General features: G+C 33.4%; 1 protein-coding gene across 3 annotated transcripts in view; it reads right to left on the bottom strand.

Moving 5' to 3' along the window:
• Nucleotides 1-14915, bottom strand: part of LOC118195663 (uncharacterized) — a 90040-nt gene extending 75125 nt beyond the window's left edge. For all 3 annotated transcript variants that reach the window (XM_035366986.2, XM_035366988.2, XM_035366987.2), the window contains exons 1-3: nucleotides 14628-14915; nucleotides 9476-9659; nucleotides 684-786 (exon numbers count right to left, since the gene is read on the bottom strand). In XM_035366986.2, the coding sequence (XP_035222877.1) occupies nucleotides 684-786; nucleotides 9476-9658 (286 nt within the window). In that variant the 5' untranslated portion in view covers nucleotide 9659; nucleotides 14628-14915. The remainder of the gene's footprint in view (nucleotides 1-683; nucleotides 787-9475; nucleotides 9660-14627) is intronic.
• Nucleotides 14916-21045: the final 6130 nt, after the last annotated feature.

The raw sequence follows: 21045 nt of genomic DNA, 5'->3' as shown, positions 1-21045 counted from the left end.
AATTTAAACTTAAAACTTTAGTAACCAAAAAAAAAATGAATACGATAATGATAACATAGCTTATTAAAATTGAAGAACTGCTAAGCATACGATTGTTTAGAATTCGACACATTTGGAAAATTTGGCAACTTCAAGGGTGGCTGTGCCGATTCATAAAAACTGAATAACTTACATAAAAAATATAAAAAGTAGCATAAATAAAATTCTCAAAGATATTTAGACTAAACAGTAGTTATCAAATAAAAAATAATTGCAGAATAAAAGGTACTTTTCTGTTTAAAGTCAATACAACAGACTTTGGTGCATTTGGGTTTCTTTTCTCGTGCCTATGGCTATGTCGTAGATAAAACCATGAAAATATGCCCCCCCCAAAAAAGGGGGGGAACAGAAATGTTCTGCATTAAATTTTTTAAGTACTAATGTAGGTTTTTCTATTTTAAAAATCAGAATTCTGTCAAATCACTAAGCATTTTCAGTACTTTCAATGTACCTAGTACAACTTAATTACAGTAAAGAACAAAAAAAAAAAAAAAATCTACATTTGAGTTACTTAAAATTATGGAATAGGCTTCTGAAATCAGAAAACCACAACTAAAGCTGAAAAAAAAAAAGTTAATTTTTAGTGTTATCAATAATCATTAAGCTTATAAAGTTTTAAACAAACAATTAAAAATATGAAATACCTTGTTTTGCAGCAAAATGCTGAGCTGATGACACCTGAGTTCCTACAACTGGTCCCATGAGTTGACCTTGAGGTCTAGTAGATGGGGTACGGAAATATAAGGTCTGAAAAAAAAAATTAGATATCAAATGCATAAATCTCTTTAAATCAAGCAAAAGCCTTCTCATTTGTTTTCCAAGAAATATTATTTTGGTACCTTCTGATCATTTGCATTCTTACAAAATGATGCCCATCCCTAGGCAATTTCATGAGCTGGCAGTAAATGCTTTGGTTAATTTTAAGGCCCACAGATACTGTTCTATCATAAAATAATAATAAAAAAACCACAGCATAATTTAGGCACATGTCTACTTTGAAATACCTCTGCTTGGACACAATTTTTGTTTGGTTTTGGATATTTCGAATGCGACTTGGACTGCCAATAAGCATCAGTATGCCTGTTGCCAGGATTCAGTAAACAACTAGCACTATAACTCTGAAATTTTAAGTGATTTTGTGTTTTTCTGCATAAATGGATTGTTAATTCATTAACAATGAGATTTACTACAGTTAATGAAGGAAGTCAAACAATGAAGAAAACTGGAATCATCATGGAGATGAAAAAAAAAAATCTTATACGTACACCACATGATTTCCTTGTATGGAATATTAAATTATGCGCATTTTTCCTTGCATTTCATTTACACTTATTGGATTCAATTAAATCTACTTCGTGGATACCACAAAAACAACAACAGAATAAATACACTCTTTAAAATTCACTATATATGTTTACCATAGTGACACTCTGGCGCTAGGTTCACTTAACAGCGTTATATTTCGTTCATATTAGAACTCAGAATCCACAAAATTTATATCATTTGAAGAATTATCTAATCATTGTCACATGTTCTATTCAAATACTATAATAAATCTAGAACGATGTATAAAAGAAACTAAGCAAACAAAACAAAAAAGAAACAGTTTTTCACAGACGATTCAGTATTTCTCATTCAATTAATTCAGTTCTCACTTCGTGACAAGGCAAAAGTACATAAAAACTCAAAATATCTATATTAAAAATTGTGAAGTAAATCTTACACTTATTTCCTCGAAAATATTCAAGAAAGGATTAAGCATGATTTAATTCGCAATAATAAATGAAGGCATTATTTTTGTTGTTGTGAAGCTTAGTCTCTCTAGACTGGCACAAGAAATCTACTATTCTGCAGTTTCAAATGTAAACAAACATGTCCGCCATGTTATTTAAAAAATAGGCTTAGCCGCACTTAAACAGCTTTTAAATTGTTGATAATTCTACAAATATTGCTTGCAGATTTTTTAAAGGCATAAAAACCTTAACCGGAAGATAAGAACTACATAATTCAATCATTTTTAAAGCAAAAATGCACAATTTACAAACATATAAGAGTAAAGAAACTGAGATCACTGAGCCGAGTAACAGAGTGGATATATGCATAAATATATTTATATATGTTTGGTGCAGCGCCGATTGCAACCAAAATACGAGGTACATATCTACATATTATGGCAGTCCTATATACAAAATTTCAACGTTCGGAGGCTACTCGTTTTTGAGTTATGAGAGATACTTACGTCCGTACGTACAGACACCACGAAAAATTCTCTTCAGAATTCATTTTAAAGCAGTTTTATAATTTTTTTTTGGAGGAAAAGAGTCTTTTATTCTATCCTTACGTACAGATGTCACACAAAAACATCGTTAAATTGCATTCAATAGCAGTCAAAATGGATATTTTCTTTGAAATATGCTGCCTGAAACTTTTCGTGATTACAATACTCTTTTTTTTACTTCGTACAAGGAAGTAAAAAACACTGTTGAAAATTGTGAAGGTAGCACCTGCATCTGGACTTGGCTATTGCATACTGTATGTTGAGTACAATAATGTCAACAATTGTAAAAAAAGCAAAGATACTATTAAATCAAGTAGCATTGCAAAAAGAGTAAAATCGATTGCAAAACAAAAATCAGATATCATAGCATGCTGAAAAATTGCTTTTGATCTGGATAACAGGAAAACATTTATGTACAGTATCCTGTGAAGTGCTTCATTTATGTACAACAATGGTGGCCAACCTTTGGCCTCTCGCGAGTACATTTCCAAAACATTAACATTTTTGTCAAACATATTTCCAATCTTATGTGATACATCTGAAATATTAATTTCAGCAAATGGGTTTGAGATGAATAATAATATTTTTTGAACTTTATGGAAATCAGAGAAGCGGAGTTCAAAATTATTTTTCAGTGCATTTAGGTTTTCCGAGTATTTCTACGTTTCAATTGTCTTGTGGTTATTAATATGGCTTGATAAATTCTGAAAATGGGTGATTTTTTTTTTTTTTTTTCTTCTTTCATCTGATTTATCCACAAATTGGTACTTTTCGGTGTTGCCGGCGCAAATCTCGCCAAGCAGACTTTATTGGCGACAACATAGAGTATACACATGAAAAATATTAACAAATGTTAGTTTTAAGGATTTTTTATTTCGATGGCATAAACATTTTAAAATCGTGTAAAGTTTTGTAAAAAGCCAATAAAGAGAATAAATTTGTAAAAAGACATTAATTTAAGACTTTACTATGGTTTCATGGTTTAACATCCTGATTTACCGGTTCATATCATGTGACCCCAAGTAATCTCATCCCACATAAACTACGCTACAAAAATCTAATTCTAACGATAATTATCTACATTAATTTCAGGTTAAATTTTAATTTGGAATACAAGTTTAAATGCTAGAATTATTTCAATTTGTACGAATAGCTTACTCAGAAATTACGTAAAACCGCAGTGCTTTACTTCGCTAGTGCATTCTCATTAGAATTGATGAATTTAACCTTAACTTTGCCTTTTCTTTATTTTTGCCTTCAGGTGAGCGGTGTAATTGCATCCTAATTGACTTAATTACCGTGAATGGCCTTAGGGCATAAAATTGAACTATCTGGTAAAAATTCTATATAACTGTATGCCAGCATTGAAAGAAACAATCAATCTGATAATGAATGGCTGCTACTTGTTTTGAAAATGACGCATAAAAGGTTACCAGCGAGGACATTCCATTTGGCATCAGTTGTCCAACTAGTGGCGACTTTATCGCCTTGCCGGCACAACTTAAAAGTACCCACAAATTTAACTTTACCTGAAAAGCAGTTACATACCCAGTCAATTGAGAAAAGGGTCTTTTTCTTTTCCCTGGAGATGTTCGTTCAATTTAGCTGTTATATCCGTGAGAAAATACAGATCAGATAACCAATTATTGTCATCCAATTCTTTATAACTTTCGTTTCCGGATTCCAAAAACTGCTTTATTGGCAAAAGAAGTTCTACAAATCGCTGAAGTACTTTTTCCCTGCTGAGCCATCTAACATCAAAATGAAGTAATAAGATTCCATGTTCGCTATCAAGTTCATCAGTCAGCAATCAATTATTTATAACGTCTTACAAGATATCTCTTATGACTATAAATGCTTACCATATTTAAAAAATTAAGAAATATAAATGAATGGTTATTTTTTAAATATTTTTTTTTCATAGTACCTAATCGGGCTGGCGAGCACATACAAAATGATCGGCTAGCACAAGGTACGGTACCACTGATGTACAATATATATATATCACCTTCTGCACTTGTATTTTAATATTAAACAGTGTTATAATAATAACAATGAAATTTTTTTATAAGAACAGATTAATTAGTTTCCATTGGAAAAGGTTCATTTGGTGTACATCAAAGGATCTAGAAGAGATAAATGACATATCCCCAGGTGCCACTATATTTTAAAAGAAACAAGAAAACAAGAGTATTTATGGCTGATACTTGTATTTTTATAGCCAGTGGACAATTGTTCAATAAAATTATGATTAAATATAAGGTACATACGCAATATTGCAACCCAGCTTAGTAGAAGTCATCAGACTCTGGCAACCATGCACATCACAGTTCTTTAGGAAAACATATCCATTATAAGTTGCAACCTGAAAATTCACTGAATAACATTTTTCTTCTGTAAAAAACTGCCAAACTGTGCCAAGGTAGTTGCCACTAATACTTTAAGTACCAAATATAAACTATACAAAATCCATATGTACTCTACTGGGACCATGGAGGTAGCAAGCAAGATGGAGTCGCCCTAAACAAGTTTCTCCTGTACCCTGCTCTGAAGTACCGGCGATCCCTACGTGGTGACCAAAACATTGGGTCATTTACCATTGAGTTCAATGGGACTTGACGCGTTTGGATGTAAATATTTTTAATTACGTCGTAAATATACATATAAATGTATGTATTTTCTCTTTCTACAACACTTCAGAGTCCGAAGTATATGAAAACAACATATTTTTAAACAACATTTCATTCTGAATGGAATTAAATGCTATACTTTTCACAGGACAGTTTTCTCAGAATGGTTTAATTTGAATGAAATATTTTCAATTCTGGGAATTTTTTTTAAAGTGAAAAATAGGTCACTGTGTACATGGATACTGAGTATGTGCAATTCTTAAAAACGCGTCCTGCACTTTTCCCAAAATTCTGTTGCAGAATTTTCATCATGGGCAATTCCCAAATTGTTAAAGCAATTCCCAAAAAAGGATTTAAAAATTAAACTAGTATTTCAATGGCATCATAAGAAATATAGAACTATGTAAACTTACGCAATCTGAAATCAGCGTGTACGCTAGATTTGGCTCTTTCACGCATACACTTTCACTGCAATTTTTTTACGCTCCTCAAAACAGAACAGTACCAATAAATTAATATACAGACAAAAGTCTTTAATCCGGACTCAACAGGACTTTCGCGTTTCCGGATTATCGCTTTTTACGGATTATAGATCATCAGTTTGAATCTGGTAAGATGGCATGCAGAAATTATAAAATTAAAAGTATGAAACCATAATTTATGAAATAAAGAGCAATTATGATCTAAAGGATATCAAAATTTACAAAAAAAAAAGCTTAATATTTATTTGTTTACTTTATTAAACATTTCTTTCAACACGCGCATGCGTAAAGCATTCATTATGCATAGTCGAAGTTAGAAAATTGCAACCAGAAAACTATTTGACGTGTATTCGTGATATTTATAATGACGAGGAATTTGATTTAAATCATATCAAAGACGGAGTACATTCAGATGAAATACTACATTTAGTAAGGAATTATAAGCTGAATAAAATAAAAACATCTGCCCCGAAGATAAGGATAGTGCTGACAGATCAACTTCCAGTTCATTGCGCGCCACGACTTCCCCCCCCCCTGCCCATGGTTAGAGAAATAAAGGATTTTATCCATTTTTTGCAGCAATTCCACTTTTTGTTTGATGAACATCAAAACATGCTTTCGCTTTGTAGATCCTTTGGCAGCTCCAGAATCGGAATTTCTTTTTGACATAATCAAAAGTTCAAGCTTACATTTATAAAACTGCTCTAACAGTCTGCAAAAAATAATAAGCCGGATCCAATTAGAAGATTAAGGAACAACGCAATCTGCAACATTAACTGAAATAGATAATTACCATATTTGACGGCGTATAAGATGCACATTTTTTCTAAATTTGGTCTAAAAAAAGTTACCTGTGTCTTATACGTGAAGGACACATGTTAACTTTCAATACGGAATGCTATTTTTAGCCCGGATAAAGGTCTAGACACACATAACTTTTTCTACATGTGCCATAATTATTTTGCGCTTCCGTGAAATATCTGTCAACAAAAAGCGCTGAAGCGGAAGCTCGAAGCTGATGTCGAAGTTCGAACAGGTTCGACGGTCACATTACATCTGTGGAGCCTTTCCTTCTCTCAAGCCGACACACGTGTCAGTATCGGTGCTACTCTGTATAAACGTGTCAGTATCGGTGCTCAAAACTATTTGTTTAAAAAAAATACCCTGGAAAATATGACTACATGAAATAAGAGATTAAGCTATACAATTCAGTATAAACTAGGAGTGTTAAACTACGAAAAAGTGCATGGAAACAGAGCAGCAGCAAGGTATTTCGGTCCACCACCTACTGAAAAAATGATACGCACTTGAAGACTGCAGGAAGATCAACTGAAGACTGCTAAAAAACAAAAAACATAACCTTCGATGCTCAGCTCCATCTTGGCCCTGAACTTGAAAATGCCATAAAAATGTGGGTGATAGGTAAGAGGAAATCTGGGATAAGTGTTTCAACCAAAATGATAATCAATGAGGCCAAAGGATTTGCAGAAAAACATGAGAATCAGAACTTATCAGGGTCTGAGAGCTGGTGCTACAGGTTCATGAAAAGGCAAGGCATATCAATGCACACAAAAACTATTGCACAGAAAATGCCAGCAAATTATGAAGAAAAAATACTATTATTTCATAGGTTTGTTATAAATGCACGCAAGAAAACTTCTTTTGAGCTCGGTCAAATAAGAAATATGGATGAAATTCCACTCACATTTGATGTACCATCCAACAAGACTGTGAGTATTAAAGGGTCTAAATCAATAACCATGAAAAACCAGATACACAGTAGTTCTAACATGTTGTGCTGATGGCACAAAACTACCGCCGTTTTTCATATTCAAAAGAAAAACTCATCCGAAAGAAAAACTTCCAATGGGTGTAATTGTTCATGTTCATCCGAAAGGCTGGATGGACGAAGCTGGAATGAAACTGTGGTTACAGAACGTGTGGGCGAGGCGACCTGGTGGACTCTTAAGAAAACCCTCTTTTTTGGTTTTGGATCAGTTTACCGCCCATAGAACTGAAACCATAAAGAATAAAGTGAAAGAATTAAAAACCCAGATAGTTGTCATTCCTGGTGGACTGACTAGCCAATTACAGTCTTTAGATGTATCGGTGAATAAGCCATTTAAGGAAAAAGTGCGAGAACGATGGAACAAGTGGATAGGAGAGCCACCTCACACCGTCAGGTAGAATGAAGCGGCCGTCTATTTCACAAGTGTGCATGTAAGTAAAAAGATCTTGGGAGGACGTAAAGGCTGAAGTAATTGTTAAGTCCTTTAAGAAGTGCGGAATCAGTAATGCTCTTGACGGAACAGAAAACGACACATTATTTGAAGAAGGTGATACTCGTTTTCGATGATGATGATAGTGAAAAGGATTTTTATGGTTTTGTAAGTGATTAAAGTCTAATTTCATGATAGGCAACATTTCCTTGAATCTGTGTTTTTTGTTGTTTCTGCTTTATTTTGTATTATGTTTGATTGCTTGCCGTTCATTCATTTATTCATTATTGAAATTTACATATCATGTTCAAAATAGCTTGCCGTTTGTTAATTTTCCTAAATATATGTTTGGTAATTGCATTCAATGATTGTTTATTTGGCTTTTACGAAACGTGAGAACTAAAAGAAACCACATTTTAAGTTATTGTGGTACCGTGCTCTCGCGCGGACTATTGAAACTTTTTTTCCTTGTGTGTGGCCTTCTAAATAAGGGTGTCTCTTATATGCCGTCAAATACGATAGATAATTTTAGCTTAGCTTATACCGTTTGTTATACATTAAATGCGCATGCGTAAACGCATTAGCTTCGAGGTCCAGATTATAGATCATTCTGGATTACGGATGTCCGGATTAAAGACTTTTGACTGTATACTGCTATTAAAAACATTTAGGAGACCAACAAATCAGGCAGTCAGCAAAGATATTGAAGTGAAAATTCATAATGAAATCCTTAGGAGCATTAAAGCAAAAAAAATGCATAACTCAACAGTTATCAGCTAATTTATAAATATGCTGGGTGATAACTGTCATTGAAATATAACTTAAATGAAAAACCACTATAAAATAAGAAAAGGTAAAATAAAATTTACTTATATGGCTGACATTTAACAAAATATTTTTAACAAAAAATAATTAAAAGGCAGGATATAAATTTGTAGCAAATATTAAAAATCTTTTCCACGTGTTTAGTAAAGTTAGTAAAAAATTAGCTGCCAGTTGAGTCAAAACAAAGTAAAGCTATTGAAAAATTCTATTACGAAAAGAAAGCAACTGAAGAAAGCAACTTTATAAGTTAATAAAGGGAGCTTACAGCACTCTTTTGCTAGGAAAAAAATTTGGCACTTCCTGATTATCTGCACCCTTGCCAAAAAGACAACAAAAAGTATTCCGAAGGCAAAATAGTTATGTGACTACTCATGATGTCACCAAAAAGCACTTATGTGACAACCCAGATATGCACATAGCACATCTATTTTAACCAATGCTCAATACAGAAATTGTATGGATCTGAGTTGGTGCAATTCTCTGATGCTCTTTTAAGGAAAAACAGATTGCTGTTCACTGCAGAGAATAACAGTGAAAGAAAAGAAAGAGAAGGATTTCTCGAAAAAGGTAAGTGTTTTATTATTGATGTTTCTTCCTTTTTAAAATGCACTGATTGACTGCTTATGGGATTCTCAGTGCCAACACCATTCTGAAAGTGGCTGCTGTCTTTCACACATTAGCTTAGTGAAAACTTAGTCACCACAAGCTCATGAGTCCTCTTGAAAGTCACAATTTGGTGTTGAATGCACATACAGAAAGTACCAAAATTTCAATTTCTATAAAAAGGTCATAAAATGTTTTAGATGTATATTTTGATTTAAAGCTGGGACATAACCCTGGTAATAAGACAGGGGATATCAAAGAAAACAATGGTGACTAAGCAAATGCCATTTCTTATAACAATACACTAAATTTACATCTTATTAAATATATTACTTAAAGCACCCCTAATATTTAACTTTAACAATAATATTTTTACAAAAACTATATGAGAAAATATACCATAAGTCCTGGCTTAGGTTCTATATGCGGTCGCATTGGAAGTGGCTGTGTAGCAACAGGCGTATTTGACCCAGAAAAAGTAGTAACTGGCACTGGGGTTCTAGTAGCAACCAAATTAATTGGTTGGATATGATCACTATCTTCATGGTCAGCAGATTTGTTTTCAGCTTTCTGGTTATTCATACTATGCAAAGAGACAAAAATATTGCATTACATTTCATCAGATTTACTTTAGAAATTATTTTATATAAATATGATAGAACAAATATTTGATGACCTCCATATAAAAACATATGTATTTGTATTATGAATACAAGAATTATTCTGAAATACTTATTACAAGAGGCACTGAAAATTAATATCACTTACATAATTATTACCGTCTTTGTAAAGTGCAATACATTTTGATGGTAATAAGTTTTGTAGATATTGTCACAAAAAAATAAAGCACATTTTTAATACATTAAAGGTTCATACTAATAGCATAATATTTTTAAAGAACAGAACTGAAAAATAAAAGCATTTTGAAATATATTGTATAAATGCAGATGCACTTGCTCGCAAACTGCTTCTTTGTAATTTGTTAATTTCTTCCAAGTCACAAAACAGTATACAATGTGATTAGAGAAAAGCCTTGCAAGAACTGAGAAATTTATGTATTCAATAGATATCTAGAGTGCAGATGATGCATTTAATGCAATCATTACAAAATAACATCGTTACTTTTCCACATTCATCCATATAAATGTTTTCCTCCTTCTCCATCATATATTTTTATTTCATGCTTTTAATATATTTTAATTATTAAAAAAATCATGCGAAAGAACATAAAAGAATTAATAAAATATGATGACAGTTAACTTATACAAATGTTAGCTTGATAATCAGAGTTCTTAAAATGAATGTACTTTTGATCAATGAATAATGAATACTAAACTAAAAACATATTGTAGGCCATTAAAACACTAAATTTATTAATAATTTTAAAACACAGGGTGTTTCATAGATCATGGAACAAACTTGGAGGGGTGGTGGAGCACACTAAAAGATTCATTTTTTATAGGAATGTAGGATCTAAAGTGACGGGTTAAGGCAGGAACGAAAAAAAAAACGACACAAGAGTAAAATGTGTTTATGTACAAAATCAACGCGAAGTGCTTCATCGTAGCAAGACAGTATTCACAATAAATGTTCAAAATTGCGACCACCAGCAGTAATACATGCTTGGTAACATCGCAGAAGGGAATAACGAACATTTTGAAAAATGACAGGCATTTCACGCACGCTTGCAGCCGCAATGGATAGTCGTGCAACGAGGTCCTCAAGTGAGTCAATGGGAGTCTCGTAAATAGTGCTCTTCAGATGCCCCATAAAAGAAAATTCAAGCTAGATAAATCTGGCAAATGGGGTGGCCATCGAACAGACCCACCACGGCCCGGAAATGTCCCATCCAAGCAATTGCGGACCCGCACATGGTTATGGGCTGGTGCACCATCATGCTGGAACCACATGCGATCACAAACGACACCCGGAACATTCTGCAGCACCTCTTGCAGAAAAATATGATAATATTTGTACATGCAGGTAAGAGGTATGGGCTTATGAGGTAGTCGTTAACAATACCCACCCACACATTCACGGAGAAGCGAGTTTGGAATGCATGTGGACGTGTGCCGTGTGGATTATGAGTTGCCCACATGTGCATCATGTAGCTATTGAAGATGCCATCCTGTGAGAAAGTTGCCTCGTCTGTGAATAGCGCATCCGATGGGAAATCCGCCTGCGCCGCACACTGCTGCAAGAACCAATGACAGAAATGAACTCGAAGAGCATAATCTGTCTCTTGCAAGGCTTAAGACTCTCTGCAAATGGTATGGGTGCAAACCATTTTCATGCAATACTCTCCAAACGGTGGAATGACTCAGCTGCAGACAACGTGCAATAGCTCTTGTACTTCTCTGAGATGATTCATGCACAATGTTCAAGATGGCTTCTTCAATGCGAGGTTGTCGTGCACTTCTTCCACTCCTAGTGTCAGAAGTGGCTTCAAATGACCCGTTTTCACACAGAGACCGATTCAACTTCTCTAACATTATGTACTTCGGCATATGCCTGTTCAGGAACCATTCCTGGTACAATCATAGCACTGCTCTGCCGTTCCCATTAGCAGCACCATACATGAGATGCGTATCAGCTTTTTCCCTGTACGTAAACTCCCTATCACGCTCGACATCAGAGTTGCGAATAATCCTCTGATGCAGGGGATAGTGGTTTGTCCTGCTCACTACCGCTGCACTGCCAGCCAATCACAGCTGCAGTTCCTATTACTGTTCCCTTTTTTGAATATTTATTGTGAATACTGTATTGCTGCAAAGAAGCACTTTGTGTTGATTTTGTACATAAACACATTTTCCTCCTTTATTTCATAAATTAGAAGACCAAACTATCATTCACAGTGGCCATTATTACAGTTACAAGGTAAGCAGAGGGGAGTGAATGGCCTTAGAGTGCTCATTCTAAAATAAAAGACTTGGACAATATATAAAGCATCAACTTGATATGATGACTTTTAGCACATGTGAAATGTCTGAAGATAATGCAATAATAAAGATGCAAGGAATAAAGATTACATTCTGCAGTGTTAAACATTTGTTATACTTCTTACGAGATTTATTAACCTAATCGTATTCTTTCAAGCAATGCTGATTTGCTCAACTTATTCGCTAAACAACAGAATCAAATGAAATTAAATAAATAATTTGATAGCACTTTTTTCTTCTTTCTCCCACAAAAGATATTACGAACTTCTATTTTTCAAAATTCAGCCATCTTTAACATTATGTTGCTTTATTTGTATTCAAATTACACCATCTTTTCAAAAAATAACAATTTAATACAACTGAAATTTTTACTTCCTTGTATGAAGTAAAGGGAGTAGTGTAATCATGAAAATTTTTTGGTATCGTATTTCAACAGAAAGATCCATCTTGACTGATCTCTAACACATTCAGATGACATTTTTGGGGGGAGGGGAGGCATGTTTGTATGTACAGCCAGAATAAAAGCCTCTTTTTTGCAACACAAGTTGTAAAATGGATTTTTTTTTTTTTTTTTGTGATGTCTGTACATGCATATGTATCACACAACTAAAAAAAAATTAACCATAGACCATTCTATATGGAAGACTGCTGTAACATCCAGTTGGGCACCTCCCTTTATTATTTTAATCGGCAATACAAAACATATATATATATATATACACCCAGCCCCTACCTGGCTTAAAAGTCCTTACTCAGCCTTTACTTTCTTAGTCGTTTGTAGTGATCATATACTTTCTATTACAAAGCATTTTAAATGACGAAAATATTCATGTGATCTCCCAGTTCTTATACTTACATTTAGGAAAGTTTTATATTCATCATATATCCTATGGCAAAATAAATGTATAGAAAAACTCCCATGCAACAAAAAATTGACTGGGATATTTAATTTCAAAATTTGTAGCTTTTTATGTCATGATTTGTGAAAAATTTCATGTTTATGTTAAAACAAAAAACTTAATTATAATGATTGTAAGTAATCATTTCTTATAATTTCAAATTAAAGGTCATAGCAAGAAACTACTAGCAAGTAAATACTGATAAATTCTTTTTTTTTTTTTTTTTTTTCGCATCTTATGCAGAAGAAAATTAAAAAAATACACATGAGAATGAATTTAACCTTCAATCTTATTCTACTCAAAAAAACTTTCACAGAATTTTTAAGTTCAGAATTGTTAGTATATAAACACAGTCTTCTGGCCATTAATCCATAGTATGTACTTCATTCTGTACTCAAAGCATTAACTCAAAAGCTGAATTCAGTATAAAATTTTTTAGCATATACAAATTTCTAAGATGATAATAGCAGATAAAAAAAAAAAAAGACAACAGCAGCAGCAGATAAAATGTCAAAATCTCTAGTAATATGTACAGAAATAAAAAAAATACATGTCTTCTTAAGTAAGAAAGTTCTCAAATATCTTTAAACCAAGATATAATCAAACTTTATTCCATAACTTCTCTAACAGTCATAATTTACAATTCCTTTGCTGAAATATTCAACAGTCAAATATCTAACTAAATTTTTATCAACTGCAAAATGTTACCTATTATAACCAATCAAATAAACTACCCTACTCATACATGATGCTTACTACACATTCAGCATTATTTGGTAAATATCCTTTCAATACCTATAACTATGATAAACCTATCTACACTCTCATAATAATTTTAGAAGTAACAAAATTTCTTTTTGTACAAATAATTCTTAACCTTTATGATAACCTGCTAAAACAATTCAAACTAACACACGAATTTCATAATAAAACAATGATTCAGATATTATCATTCTATATTCCCAACATTTTATGATATTCTGAAAATGAGACAAACCAATAATTTTGCGAGTTTTTTCATCCAGACTTAATCAAATAAAATATTCATTTAATAAGTAATTTGATTACAATTAAAAATATAAATATAACCTCAAGAATATCATTTTTTACAATGAATTCTAAATTATTGGACAAAATCTCCTTCATTCTTCAAATGCATCAAACTGTTAGTCACCAATCAGGCTCTGCTATCAAACTGATGAATGTTTCAGAAAGCATTTTAATACATGATATATACGATGAAAGAACGAAAATTTGCAGTTTTTATAATTACTTCAGATGACACTTAAAATCTCAGCTAACACAATAGTTTTGTAAATAAAATTTAATTAATTTATAATTGCAGCATCAGATATTTTATACACCTGATTCAATGAAACTTTAGAACGCACAACACACTCATCGTCATTGACAACGATATTCGTGTATAGGAAAGATAAACGCTAATAAAAATAAACTCCCAGCAATCTACAGAAAAGGTACAATGAAATACATAGATTTCCTATTTTTTCATCACTTCAAATGCGATACAGCTGTGGAGGCTTCGTTTCACTAAAACATTCCAAATCAACTTAAAAACTAAGTTATCCAAGTAATTATAATTAAAAAATTAGCACTCAAAAGCCCGAATGCATCAGAAAATATCTTATTAAAGCAATAAAAATATATTTTCGATAAACAGAACACGACGTAAAAATAAAAATTATGCCTTACGTTTTCAAAACATAGAATCGGAATACGCTGACAACGGTTTATTTAATTATGTCTTAACACAGTTTAAAAACAATATTCGTCTTCATTCTATGCTAAAGCTATTTAAAATGTTCCAACTTTGTCAAAACAATATGCAGATGAAAAATGCCATCATCCGAAAATTTGCTAGAAACAGATTAACAGTAGCAATATGCCTCCTCTTCCCTTAACAAAATAAAAACAAAATCAAGCCATCCAAAATTCCTCCCTGCTTAGTGAATATTTTTTTCCCATCTGCTCTACTCCATCTGCGCAAGCGTCACTTTCATCATAATGAATGCCAGATTTAACGACATTATATAACATTCTAATTTTCTCTGACAGTGATATATGTTATCGATCAAGCCACTTTTACTTCCAATGTGGCATATCTCTTGCAGTCAAATGAAAATTATTCAAATTTTGATCTGCCAAAATTGATATTTGAAAACAAAAAAGGAATTTCCAGTAATTCTCTTTATTTGAGCTTTCAGTTTGCTTGACCTTCCACAAATTTCGTCTGTAAAGAAGGGGCCCTAGTCTGAACTTTGTCGAAATCGATGTCGTAAAACCGTATAGAATCTTCGCGAGAAGAGGCAACAGCGGAAGAATAACCTTGTATGTTTACATTAGCTTTACATAAGTCACGTGGTCTCCGAGTCATCTCTGATCAGATTTTATCTCATTGTACTGCACATGTTTCATTTAAAAGCACTGTATAAGTGTGGGTATATAGCATGTGAGTGAATAACAGTCAGGAGCTGTTATTATGAAGTAAAAATATGTTGTACATTTAAATTACATCTATGTCACAATGAAACATGATATCTTCAAATATTAAAGAGTTTTGAGCACGAACATACTAAAAACAATTTCTTTGAAATGTATGAGGAAAAATAAGTGCTTCCCGTAATAAAATATTTCACTAGGAATTACTCATTTATTGGTTCTAATTTTGCACATATTCACCTGATTATTTAACAAAAGAAATCAAAAGAAGATATTTCATAATGCAACATTCCTTTAAGGGTTGATCTTTACAATATGGTAACTGGTAGTTTGGCGAAATTTTGGAGGCGATAAAGGTTACTACCTGGGACTTTGGTAATAATGTGAGCAGTACTCAGTTCCGATTACGCATTATTTTGCGTGAGGGAAATGAGAGATCATGGGATATGTCATGTGATATTAATGGACGAATTACGGTTCTTTAATCGGAAAAGGGGGGAAATCGGGAAAAAATGTGGAAATTTTGTATTTAGCTTTATTCTGTGTTGTGTGAAACAGTGTTGTTTAATTTTTGGATCCCATGGCCCTAACTAAAGTGAATTCGAAATGGGTATTTAGGCATTGTGATAAAGAGAAGTTTGCTTTTTATTTAGCGGTGGAAGTATGGAGGAAAAATTCGCAGAAAAAATCTTTCAATAATTTTATTGAATGAATTAGAAAAGTGTATCCGCCACGTAATCAAGATTCTAAAGAACATTAGGTAAGTTAGTATTTTTAATTATTTGAGGATATTATTTTTATGCATTGTTCTAAATGTAAGGTGGAAAGGAATTTGGTATTATTGGGAAAATTGTTATTAGCAATGATTTAGTTTAAAGTAATTAGGATTGTAAGGTAATTTTTATTAATTTAATGTATGTGCTCATTTATATTTTAAGTAGTGTTTTTGAATTTAATTATATTTTAATGAAATGATAGTTATTTTGTGAATTTTATGTTTGTAGGAATTTGGTATACGTTTTAGTTGAAGTAAACGTACATGGAAATAATTTAAATATCTGACACTAAGTATTTGTAATGGTTGCGGTATGAATTCGTTGGTGACGTTTATAATATAATAGATGATTTAGAGGTAAAAGTTTTTCGATATTTTATTTATTTTATATGTGGAAATGTTCATATTTGGAAAGGGTAAATACTTTTTCGCGATCAGGTAATTTCATATATGTTCTTTTTACCGGGTTTAAAGATTGAGAAAATTGTCATGTATTTTCGTGAAATTTTTCTAATTTATGAGAAAAAAGCAGTGTACATGGATATAGTGAAGAGTGTGCGCAATGCCATTTTTGTGCAATTCTGGGATGTTTTTTTAAGTAAAAATAAGTCGACGTGTACATGGTTTAGTGATATTTTAATTAAATGATAGTTATTTTGTGAATTTTATGTTTGTAGGAATTTTGTATACGTTTAAGTTGAAATAAACGTGCATGGAAATAATTTAAATATTTGATACTAAGTATTTGTAATGCTTGCGGTATGAATTCGTTGGTGACGTGTATAATGTAATAGATGATTTAGAGGTAAAAGTTTTTGGGTATTTTATTTATTTTATATGTGGAAATGTTCATATTTGTAAAGCGTAAATACTTTTTCGCGATCAGGTAATTTCATATATGTTCTTTTTACCGGGTTTAAAGATTGAGAAAATTGTCATGTATTTTCGTGAAATTTTTCTAATTTATGAGAAAAAAGCGGTGTACATGGATATAGTGAAGAGTGTGCGCAATGCCATTTTTGTGCAATTCTGGGATGTTTTTTTAAGTAAAAATAAGTCGGCGTGTACATGGTTTATGTGTATGTGTTATTTTGAAAAACGCGTCAGGAGTATGGTATTGTGCACTTTTTCCCAATTTTGCAGTGAATATTTGTCATGATTAAGCAGTTTTGTTTGATAAAATTTCTAGCATAAGTGTAATTCGGTTAGTAGATTGTTGGAAGAAGTGTTCAGTAGATAAAAAGAAAAGAAACATGTTTTTACTTCGTGAAGACAAAATGGCGGCGGGGGAAAAAAATAGAGGGTTGCTGTAGGAGAGTTGGTTGCCAAATTTTCGCCAAAAAATCGCCAAGTTACCATAATGTAAAGATCAACCCCTTTAAGTCATATCAGTGACCAAAAAAATATTAATTTAAGTGATAATTAAAACGTGGGTAAAAGTATAGTTTAGGGTACCCCTTGGCGATTTTTGGCGGTACATGGATACCGATTTTGTGCAATTCTTTGACTCTCTATTTTGGCTTGCGAAGCGGCGATTTTTGAGCCAAAAATCGCCGCTACACCAAGCAAAAATAGCAAGACAAATAATTGCATAAACTCTGTATTCATGTACCTTTACTTGCGTAAAAGAATTCAGTAAAACCTAACCTTGAAACTAGTTGTTTTACAATTCTAACTTTACTGGATTACTAGCACTATCTTCTAGAAACATTACACACTAAGCAAGCAAAAAATTCTGGCAAACCTAACGCTCGGGAAAATAAATAAAAAAAAAAAAAAAATGCCATTTCCAAGTACTCGAACGCCGTTTGGGCAAAACTGGGAAGTGGTTAATCAAAATTAATTTTTTACCAGTATTAGGCAAAATTAAATTTTTCTTGGGTGTACAAATAGGTTTTGAAGACATTTTTTTTTGTAATTTTGAAGCTTTATTCAGAGAAATTGGAAGAATGTATTTTTTTCAAAGTATTGTCCATTGTTAGCTACAACTTTTCTCCATCTTTCAGCAGCATATGGATTCCGTGTTTCAAAAAATCCTCGTCTTTTGAGGTGGTCTAAGAACCAACCCAATTTTTGGCTTCTTCGTATGAAGTGAAGTGCTGCTTGGCCAAGTTATGAGTCATCGACTGGAACAAGCAGAAGTTAGAAGAAACAATGTCTGATGAATACAGGAGGTGGGGTAGGACACCCCATTGAAGCGCCTCCAAAATTTCTTTGACGACTTTTGCAGCATGTGGGCGAGCGTTGTCATGCTGAAAGATCACTTTGTCATGTCTTTTGGCATATTGGGGATATTTGAGCTTTAATGCTCGGCTCAGTTGCATCAACTGCTTTTTGTAATGTTCCTCAGTGATGTTTTATAAGGTTTGAGTAGCTCATAATAGATCACTACAAGCAGATCTCACCAGATGCACAGCATTAGCTTCTTGCCATAAATATCCGGTTTGGCTGTTGAAGTTTTTTTAATACATGTCAGGGCTTACCCCATGATTTCCTGCGCTTTGGATTGTCATAGCAGATCCATTTTTGTCCCCCGTCACGATTTGATGCAAAAACCCCTTCTGATTTTGCCTTTGGAGCAGCTGTTCGCACGTGAAAAAACACCGTTCGATGTCTCCATTGAGACACTTGTTGAGTCACTCACTCCCAAGGTTTTGCCGAACACCTCTTGAGTTTGGTATGAATCTTGGTCTAATATCCCCTCCAACTCAGCATCTTTAAACTTTACTGGTCACATGTTTTTATTAATAGTGCATGTTCCCCATATGCTTCAAACAGCAATGTTTATCAGCTGCACGTTTCTTCAAATTGAAACAAAAAAAAAAGAAGTCTTTCCCACAAATTTTGTTTTGATAGTATAAAGGTTGACCTGGGTTGAGCACAAAGAAAGTTTGTTGTTTATATTTCAGAAACAGACTGATTTTTAGACGGAAATGCTGGCGCTTTAACAGGAATATAGTTACACGATTGTCCGATAGGATTTAATACTAGTAATGCCATTTTATGAAAATCCCTCAAAACTTATTTGTACACCCAATAAATTGCAGTTATTCCTAGTGTATCAATTAGGAAAATTTCATTTTTGTTTGACTAAGAGTAGGGCCTTTGGCCCAGGTACCCAGGGGTACACTGCTCTCCGCATGATACCATGGCCCTTGCAATGGAAATAAAATGCAAAAGTAGAAGTATCTAGCCTGATAAATAGTCAATTAGTAATATGACATATCACGAATATCTAATCACATATACTGTTCATAAAGGGATTCACTTTTACTCATAGAGGTAATTGTCATTCTATTGTTGTGTAGAGAATTTGTCTGATCGCGTTATAAAAACTAGGTGAATGATTTTCTGATTTATGGAAATCTTAATTTTATTTGATTCCGAATTATTTATTTTAATGCTTTAATTTTGGGGAAAAACAGATGCTTCTGGGAATATTTTTTTAGTTTAAAGAATGTTATTCATTTTCCTTTATTTGCAATTTTTGTCCAAGCTTTGATTCATTGTGAAAAGAAGCAGGGAAAGGGAGGCAATTTTGCTAAGTCATGATTTCGCGCGCTTTATCCTTTAGAATTTAGAATTTTCTAGTAGAAATTTCATTGTGCAGTTGACCTTAGGACAGGAAGTACGTGACAGATGGGTCAGAGGTTGCCACTTAACCTTCGATGTAAGTCATTCAGGTTTTGGCGATTGAGGGTCCGGTTGTTGGCTAAGTGAAGAAGGGCGCGCATGCGCGATCACCCTTATTTCCGCATTCAGGGGTTGAAAACGCAAATTTTGCCAAAATTAAGGGGGCGATAATTGAAGCCATAGTGGGAGCCCGCGTTTGTGAAGGAGAGGAAGAAAATTCGAGTTTGAATCACTTTTCGTGCGAGACTTGACGAGACTTGCTTGCGGAACTTACTTTGGACGTTACTCTTGAAACTTGCTCTGGGGTTGAGCGTTAGAAACGATGTAATTTACGAAGAGAGGTGTTTCCCGGCGGGGAGCGGGAAATATGCTCCACGGCCGCGTTTTGGTTAAGAGGCGAGATTGAAGAGGTATGAGTATTTGCTGAAAGATTTAAAAGACTTTACTCACTCTTGGAATGACCTTTTTCGTGCGAGACTTACTGTATGGATGTTACTCATGAAACTTGCTCTGGGGTTGAGCGTTAGAAACGATGTAATTTACGAAGAGAGATGCTCCTCGGCCGCGTTTTGACTAAGAGGCGAGAGACTTTACTCACTTACTCTTGGATTCACTTACTGGGTGGACTTACTTACTTTTGGGCTAAGATTGTAACTTCGAGCTTGCTCTTGGGATGAGCGAAAGAAGGCGAGCTGTAATTGCCTAGAGAGACGTTTCCGGCAGCAGTGCTCCTGTTTCTGATTTCAGAGTGAAAATTGCTTCGTCGTTATGAAAACCAGTAACCTGCCGTGTGTGTTTCGCCAATAGTGCCAGGACAGGACAATGTCCTCTGAAACTTCCATTTGCAACCATGGATAATCTCCGCCGACGTCAACTCTTATTAGGATACGAGTCCTCCACTTCAAGATGTACACCACAAGATAAGTTCTATTTTTTTGTGTTTGAACTTTAAGTAAGGTTTCAACGACTTCCTTGGAATGTGAAATAACAACGTCGAATCTTAAATTAATTCTCAGGCTTTCAATTGTTTCCCCTTCTAAATTACCGAGACAAACCTTAAGGTTTTTATATGAATTAGGATGTAATAATTTAAGTTGTTTGTGTAATCTTCCTTAGAACAGATATGAATTGCAAATAATATGTTTTCCTTAACCTCTTAGAAATTATAGAACGGGTACCCGTTAAAGTCATGTAATAGTCGTGTAATAGATTTGCAAATCATGAATTTAAATGTAACAAAAAGTAAATAGCAAATTGAAGAAT

Source organism: Stegodyphus dumicola, chromosome 3 (genome assembly GCF_044657685.1).
Source record: "Stegodyphus dumicola isolate Sdum_Otavi_A_Nest chromosome 3, ASM4465768v1".
NCBI lineage: Eukaryota > Metazoa > Arthropoda > Arachnida > Araneae > Eresidae > Stegodyphus > Stegodyphus dumicola.
Note: the sequence above shows the minus strand (reverse complement) of the source record. Positions and strands in the feature narration are given on the sequence as shown.